Here is an 8709-nt window from a genome sequence, read left to right as displayed (position 1 = left end):
TACAGAGACATCACCAAAGACTTTTGCAGCACTTCAGCAGAATGAGCTTCAAGTGGCATAGGAAATGTACCAAATGAACCGAATCACCTAAAATTGACTAGAGATGGAAACCTACAGTTACAGTCAGACAAGGGTTTCCACTTGTGCTGATAAGCTGATCTGTGAGAAAAAAATTGCTTCTTTTAGTGAAATCCCCCCTCCAATATTTATTACCTTTCAAGTTCAGAAAAGTCTTGCTTCTAAAAGAGAGGGAAAGAGAAAGAAAGAAAGAAGGAAAGAAAGAAAGAAAGGCAAGAAGCAAGGAAGGAAGGAGGCTTAGAAGTGCAAGATGAACTTACACAGCCAGAAAAATCAGATTTTAAACCAAATTTAAAATCCAAATGCAAAAAAGAAAAGTTAGAAGCTCATACCTATACCATGAACTAGTCTGGAGTCGGAGGCGGCACACATTTTCTCTGTGAAACATTGCTGATGGCCCTTCCCTGGTCCCTGAGTATATCCCAGAACACATCATGCTGGGATGTCACCCCGATCTCCTGGATGACACTGTCACTTCTGGATTTTAGGATGCCAGAGGATACCGTTTTGGGACATCTTTGTACCTCTACTGAAGTAAGAAGCTTTCTTCAGGGAATATTGGCATGAGATGGACTAATTAGTTAGTGAGGACTGGGTCCTATGCTCTGCCCCTCCCCATGGTCTAGTGAGTGTGAAAAGCAGCACATACATCTGGATGTAATGCAACTGCCAATTTTACTTTACAGTTTGTATACAGTTGTATACAAAGCAAGTGATGCACAATGCAATTGCTCACCACCCGCCGACCGATACCCAGACAGTTCCCGAGCAGTGATTGTTCCCCCACAGCCAACCCCCCCCCAGTTTATATACTGAGCATGACGTCATATGGTATGGAATAGCCCTTTGGTCAGTTTGGATCAACTCTTCTGGCTGTGTCCCCTCCCAGTTTCTTGTGTACCTGGCAGAGCATGGGAAGCTGAAAAGTCCTTGGCTAGCATAAGCAGTACTTAGCAACAACTGAAACATCAGTGTGTTATCAACATTCTTCTCCTACGAAATGCAAAACACAGCACTATGTCCGCTACTAGGAAGAAAATTAACTCTATCCCAGCCAAAACCAGGACAGTAGTCAACATCATGTCTGTAGCTCAGCCCCACTACCCACAGCTATCACACAGAGGATGGTATATGAGACAATCCTGTCCTTTGAGCTACTTCATCGTTTGCAATAAAAAAAAAAAGGTGTATTTCTAAATATGTCTAACATTGCTCACTGGCCAAGCAGTTTTTGTCTGTCAAGTAGTCTTCACCATCTATGCAATTTTTATGACAGAATAATTCCACTTCTTAACCTCGCTGGTATCAATGTTTTGAACTGCTACACCAATGCCATTTTTTCCTGGCCGAGAACCAGATGAGTTGGGCAAGGGAAGTCAAGATCCTTAACTGCCAGGAGCAGGAAAAGCTGCACGTAGCTGAAGGCTCTCGCAGCAAGAACTGGACCCTTTGCCCAGGAGGACAGGAACCCACTCACTCCCGAGAAGGTCTCAGGCACTATACTCAGGCTGGCTGCCTTGCCACATGCATCCCAAATCCCCAGGTTGCACCTCATCTCAGAGGTGCCATCCAAACCCAGTCAGCTGTCCATGTAGGAGCTGACATTAGGGAAAGATTAATGACATCTGAAAACCTGGGAAAAATCTATACACAATGCAGTTATCTGTACCTGAAAAGTGGAGCAAAGTGCTTAGCCTCACAAATGCAGCAACAGCCATCCAAGGGGAACGCTCTTCTTTAAACAAAGAAACGTGCTTCAGAGCAAAGGCATTTGAAGAAAAAAAACCCTGCTCATGACCCCTCTGCAATATCCTTTCTCCTCCAGCAGGCATTAGCCAACCGGCCTCTCTCAGAGAGTAACAGCACCAGGTTTATGACAGCTGCTCTGTTCTGCTTTAGCCAAATGCCAGTCCCCATCACATTCTTTTTATCCTGGCTCCTCAAGAGCATTTAATGCTCTGAAAAAGCAGTAGGTCCATAAAATGGATATTAATAGAGCACTTAGCACATCCATGTTTGCGATTAGCAGCTTAAAGGTTAAGAACCCAAGTAAAACAAAACCTGGAGTAATTCCAGCCTTGAGTCAGGAAGTATTTTAGCACCGAAGCCATGCCATGCACCAAGGGTGCTGTTCTATAATATGTACCAAGAAATGGGGGTTGGAAATGAACATTAGTTAAATAAAAAAAAAGGAAAAAGTCAGGCATCATGATATTAATGAATAATTCAATCCCCACAAGTTCAGAAAGCATAATGCTGAAGTTGCTGTATCATCTCTTCTGAGATCCTTGTAGCCCTCTTACAGGGCAATGGGTCAAGCACAGGCTAGATTTCATCTCTGATTGCTCTTGTTCAATTCAGAGTGTTATCAGCTTCCTTCTTTTGAAAAACATAATAATCTGATGCAGCAGGTTTAGTTCATTGTCATGATCATACCAAAAATATAATTTTCCCTTTAAGGATACTTACTTTGGAGAGGAAGATCCAGGAATCCCACAGATTTTAACCTTACTTACGGTGAGCAATGCTCCTAAATCAGCTGTCAATATAGTTGTCAAGTGACACAAGATAACGCTTTTTACAAGGCCATCTTGCTGGCTTCATAGGAAGAATTACTTCCCACTGGTCTCAGCTGGGTACCAGTGTTGGGGGAAGGATGAGTGGGACATTAAATCCTTCCCCAGCAGTGATGTGGCCGTGATAACACAACTATGCAGCTCCTCTTCCTTGCCTTTTGCTCTTTATCTCAGAGCTGCAAGCAACCCTCTTAAGCAAGACCTGGGCTTATTCCAGTTGGAAAGCATTTTTATTTTTGTGTTCCTTCATATGGAAAAAAAAATAGTTCTCACAACAGGCAAGTCTTTTTTCTTTAAAGATTTATAACAACATGAAATGTATTTTGTTTCTTCTCTTTTAAGCTAAACCACGACATTTGCCTTGGTGCTAAAATGTTATTTTCCCCATTAAAAAACATGACATTTAGAAAAAAGTATATGCAGGAATAAACAGCATGTGGGATGTCAGCCTTGGATTTCACTGATAAAGAACTGCTGGGATGAGGGAGTGCAATGCTGAGTCCTGCACTGCAGAGAAACCAGCTGAGAGCAGTGAGCAGTGACACACTCACCTGCCATTCAGCCCCTCTGCATCACCACTCCGGGTGGCCTCACACCGCTGCTCTGGGGTCGCATGTTTATCTTCCATGCCAGCAGAACTGATCAAGGCATTTCACCAGGGCAAACCACAACACTTCTCCCAAAGACAGCTTAGGGAAGAAAGGAAATGTCACTTAATAACTGTAGTTACGAAGAAAGGAGAGAAAACCATGTGCTGGTGGAAAACCCCCAGATTAAGGATTGGGCAGGAACGTGCTGATTCCAGCAGGTGAAGAAGGAGGGAGAAGGTGGCTGGGCTCTGGCAGGCATGTGCCAAGCTAGAAACCACTCCATGTTGTGCCAGCAGTAGTATTGCTGTATCACCTCTCAGTCTTCTCTGTCTCCCGCTAGATTTTGACAGAGCTCCTCAGATTTGGATGCATTTCCATTTACAGCCTATTAATATATCATCTCTATAAATATTGTTTATTTGTTTCTCTAATTGTTCTGTACTACTTAACACACACATACACCCCTCCATCCAGTTAGGTCTTTTCTCTAATTAGACATGGGTTTTCCTAATTTTATTTCTCAGTCATGAAATAAAAGTATTGCATTTGCTGAAGATTCAGGTTGTTCTCTGAATTTGGGTGTCATAATAATTAGTTTGAGAGGAGCTCCGAGTCATGATTTAATAATGGGAAGAAAATACTAAGTACCATGTCTAAGGGAAAGGCATAACAGTAGCCACTATCTGGAGCTGATGGCAAATGAACTCTGATTTGGAATGAGACCTGTTTTTACAAGTGTGATCACTGGAATGCAATGAAGGAAACAGGCAAATCTCTGTGCTTTGATGTCTCCAGAAGAAGAGTGTGTACCTTCTTAGATGACTTAAGTTGGTCAAAGACAATTCCCTGGCTCTGCTGGGGGGACAATCTGGTAATGGCCTCTTGAAGCAGTACTGTATCACCCCATGATCCTCTCTGGCCTTGGATTCCACACTTTTTCTAATTTAACAGGAAAGAGTGGAAGCATTCTTCATTACACATGAACGGCTGTATGTTTAGTGAGGATTTAGCATGATGTTTCCCTGAGTCTGGTGGGGAGAATTTTCTGATTATCAAGCTGTGAACTGTCAGTGGCATAATTTTCCTAAGCATTCAGGGAGTAGTGTTCTTACGGTATTTACATGCCTGGAGATGCAGAAAGCACTGCCAATGCCTACTGGTGCCAAAAGTGGTTAGAAAACAAATGACTGATTTCCAGAACTGGATAATTTGGAAGTACCGTAATGTGCCTTTCTGCATCTTTAAGCATATCTTTTAAAGCCTGATGCCAAGTGACTTCAGCACCTAACCCTGCTGTCAAAAGCACTTCAATCAGTTAGGAACTGCTGTGAGTCATGTGCAGGGACAACAGAAAGAGGGCTATGAGGCAAAGTCTTCAACCCCGCTGACTGCCCAGGACTAGTCATTTCAGCTTGCCGTAACTCACGGGGCTGCCAGCAGCAGCAGCAGCTCAGAAGATGCTCTGGTGGCAGTGGAGGTGCCTCTGTTGCAGGGAGGGACAAAGAGAGACAATGCCCTACTCCACCAGGCACCCAAGCAGCAAGTTGCCCTTGCTCCTGAGCCCCAGCCAGCTCCCACTGGGGCTCTTCTAAAAGACTTGGATGCTCCTCAACAATAAAGTTAAACCCTTAACTCATTTAGTTGCCTTTCCTTCTCTATTCTTCCTTAACTCATCTTCTATGAAAATGTCAGTGACAGCCACTGCTAGGTTTTCTTGCATGAGATTTGGCTCAAAGTTATGCATATGCTCTGTTTATGTTTTGTATGTGTAGAACAAATAGCAAGCTCAGCCAGGGGAAGGACCCCCAGTAGTTACCTGACAGCATACAACACAGCAATATGTCAATGAATCATTCAATCAACTAATAATAGCAGGTAAGAGAAAGCCAGAAAGACCCATTCTTACATGTTCTGCAAAATGAAAAGCTAATTCATAAGAACTAGTCTATAGAACTGTGTCCCATGTTCTTGAAATCTCTGTATGCTGTAAATATCACGCATAGTGAAATGACTCACTCTTTAAGGCAAATGCTAAATTTAAATCAAAGAACTCTTGGCTTTCTTTTTTTCTTAAAGATAAGCAATAATTTATTTCTCTTTCATCTTCACAATTATCACATACTGCCCAGCTACATGACCAATGCCACTACATAACACAGGAGAATTGCCCACCTACACTTTACTTGGACAAATACAATTGCAATTTACAGATTAAATGTACTGTACAATGTGTAGTTGGAAAAATGTCATTCTTATCTATATGATGGAATGTGGCATATGATTTATAAACAGATGCAATCTAAGATGTAAAACTTTAAAACTTGTTAAGCCAAGGATACAGTATAAAGCATTTTGTTTTGGTATTGTATTGTTACTAAAGTAGAAAAAAGAAAACTAGAGAAATAAATCCAGATCTTAACTTACAGGATATGTATTAGGTTAAGAAATTAATTGGCTTCTCCACTTTTTTTGCTTTGCTTTTCTTTTTCTTTTTTTTTTTCTACAAATGAATAATATGAATATATTGCAGGATAAAGAAAGACTGCCAGATAAAGAAGGTACCGTTATATGAAAAACAAATGAAAAATCACCAGGTAAGTCTGCTTACAAAAAAGGTCAAACTATAAACAGTCACAAAATATATAAAAATGCCACATTGAACGAGGCAATCGTACTCTACCCAAACTGGTAGTATACTCTCTGAAAGAAGTTGCGTTCATACAGTAGTAACTGATAAAAAGGCATTGTGCACTCTTGTGCCATCTGGAGATTTAGCACCATGTGTCATCAGTTCTTGGATTGTCATCCAGTTGTCCAAGATTTTCTTGTTTCTCTTTTTCATCATCTTTTTGTGACTCAGTTCAATAATGTTAATTTCCTTTTTGCCCTCGCTGCCACTCTGCGGACTTTCCTTAAGACACTCCAGCCTGCTCCTCATCATGAATTCCCGCCGCCTCCTCTGCTCCTTAGCTCGCACCAAATGTTGCTTCCGCTCTTCTTTGCTCCAGTAGCGACCCATCTTCATCTCACTCATCGTATCATCATCTGTCGTCATCCCACTGCGCTCCTCTTTAATTTTTAAGGCACGTTCCTTCAGGATTCTGTCTCGAACTGGTCTCTTTGTGATGTACCTCGTCCCATCACTCCTTATTTTCACTTTCCATTCCATCTTGGGCTCCGCACACTTCTGCGAGTCTTTGCACATGCTCACCAGGCTGAGCTGGCTTTGGGCGTACTCCACAGCAGACTTCTGCTGGATCAGTTGCATATAGCTTTGATAATGCTTTGCATGAGCAGGTATATTCCCATACCTGTAAGAAGAGCTGTGATATGGAGACAGGTAGGGAATGTGCTCGCTACTCTGCTTTTCCTGGTCTGTGAATTTGCCACTTTCTGATGCCAGCACTGCGTCCTCAGCAGCACTATTTTGCTCAGTGGGTTTGGTTTTGGCTGAGGTTGTCTCCCTGTTGCTTTGTCCGGAGGATGACTGATTAGCCACAATTGTGCTCCTCAGGTTTTTCCTGTTGGTTATGCTGATCATCCTCTGGAGAGAGTTATCAGGGGATCGCTCCACAGTCAGCGGAGTGCTCCTGCAACTTTCGGCTGTGTTGTAGGCGCTGGAGCTGTCCTTGTCGGACTTCTCAGGGTGCTCCATGATGTCATCCAGTTTGCCTCTTTGTACATCTATGCTGGTGTTATAATTCCTGAATCCTTCATCATGTAAAGCCCAAATGTCTCCGTACTGATCCCTCACCTTTTGGAGTCGGTGAGCTTGCATAATATTCTGACATTCGAGTTCAATGTTCCTCAGTTCCTCATTGAGTAGCTGCAGCTCATGCTCCACTCCATCTTGCTCTCTTCTGTTGCACTCTATTGTGCTGCTCGAGTAATACAGGTCATACTCCCCGTGGTTTCGAATCTTGCACTTCAGTTCCAACAGCTGCCGAAACCTTTCACATTCCTCCTCTGGGTTTCCTATGAAATCAGACTCGATGTATTCCCCAGACACAAAGCTTTCATTGCACTGGAGCTCAACACTTCTTAATGTATCTTGGCTGTGGCCCAACTCCCGTTTGCTCTGCAGGGTAGCGCTGTTCTGCTCCTCAGGTGCATTTTCTTGCTCTGAGCTCTCGTCATTACGCAGACTCTCATCTGTAGGTCCCACCCCACTGTCCTTCTCATGATTGTTGGATGATGAGGTTGCAGTGTCTGTAGTGCCATCCTCCTCTTCATGTTTCTTTGGCTAAAAAAATGAGCAAACCAAAATGATTATCAAATGCAGACCATATTACATGAGAATATTTTCCAGCTCTGTTTTGCTTAAACAGCTGGGATCTGATTTAAGCTGAATTAAAACAGATCACTAAAGAGCAGTCCTACTGCTCAGAGCTTTTAAAAATTTCTGAGAGTCATGCTGTGGTGGCCATACCGAGTGAAGTAGATGAATTACAGAACTGGTGACATATCTTCTAAAGTCCGGAAAGAAATATTTCCCTCTCTAGCTAAGCCATCTCTTTGCAGTGCTTAAAGATAATGATCACCAGATGGTGCACTGTTTTTGATTCTGGATTATGGCCAGAGACTGGTGGAGCTGAAATCTTCTCAAACTTGGGAAAAAGCTTCAGTACTGGTGTCACTTCAAAAAAATAGATCAAGCAGCCAATCAAACAATGACTAGTACAATCTAAGAGGGTGCAAAAAGACTACTTTCATCAGTGGGGCTTTTTTTTTTTAACCAGTGAACTCCTTATTTGCTCCAAGGAGACGGGCAGGGTTGAAGCCTGCAGAGGGCTAGCCTGTTCCACTACACCCTCCATGGCCCTCTGTCACACTTCTTGTTTTCAGTAGTCTTTTTCCGAAAGACTGTTCATTTTGAACTCTATGATTTTGCTCAAGTAGACCTCTCTCCATTGCATCCCTGGAGACCATTTTTGTTCCCTAGTTAGAGTTTATGTTCCTTAGAAATAAAAACAGCCTTTTACCATTAAGCACAGAACAACACTGAGTGCTCGCCATGGGCATAATGTCAAGCTTTTAGGCTGTTGTTTTTTAATTCACACTCCACTCATTGTACCTAACCTATTTATATTCTCAACCTATTTATATTCTCAAAGAATGTCAGATAATGCCTCTCTGAAGAGACAGACACTTTTTATTTTTCAAACTGGATAAGCAAAGAATTCCCCGCTATTCACCTTACAGAGCAATCAGGCAGAGTGCAATTTATATGGCCTGTTCACCAAGTATCTAAGTGTACATAGTAGCAATGAAACACTGTTTCTCTTTTAGGAGGTGTAATTGCATAATTATGTATAATGCTAGTTATAATCAAGGGAGAAAAAAAGGTACAGTGCACCCATTGAAAGGAAACAAACTCAAAGAGGCCACTGTCATAATTCCCTTTTCCTCTACTTTGACAGACAGTAAAACAGGATGAAATTGTGTCTCCTATCTCATTCTTTCTC

General features: G+C 42.3%; 1 protein-coding gene across 3 annotated transcripts in view; it reads right to left on the bottom strand.

Annotated features, from left to right (window-relative positions):
• Nucleotides 1-5960: 5960 nt before the first annotated feature.
• PDZRN4 (PDZ domain containing ring finger 4) overlaps nucleotides 5961-8709 on the bottom strand; it is a 265164-nt gene continuing 262415 nt past the window's right edge. For all 3 annotated transcript variants that reach the window (XM_075711228.1, XM_075711235.1, XM_075711240.1), the window contains one exon: nucleotides 5961-7487. In XM_075711228.1, coding sequence (XP_075567343.1) covers nucleotides 5961-7487 — 1527 coding nt within the window. The remainder of the gene's footprint in view (nucleotides 7488-8709) is intronic.

This window comes from Pelecanus crispus, chromosome 1, assembly GCF_030463565.1.
Source record: "Pelecanus crispus isolate bPelCri1 chromosome 1, bPelCri1.pri, whole genome shotgun sequence".
Taxonomy (NCBI): domain Eukaryota; kingdom Metazoa; phylum Chordata; class Aves; order Pelecaniformes; family Pelecanidae; genus Pelecanus; species Pelecanus crispus.
Note: the sequence above shows the minus strand (reverse complement) of the source record. Positions and strands in the feature narration are given on the sequence as shown.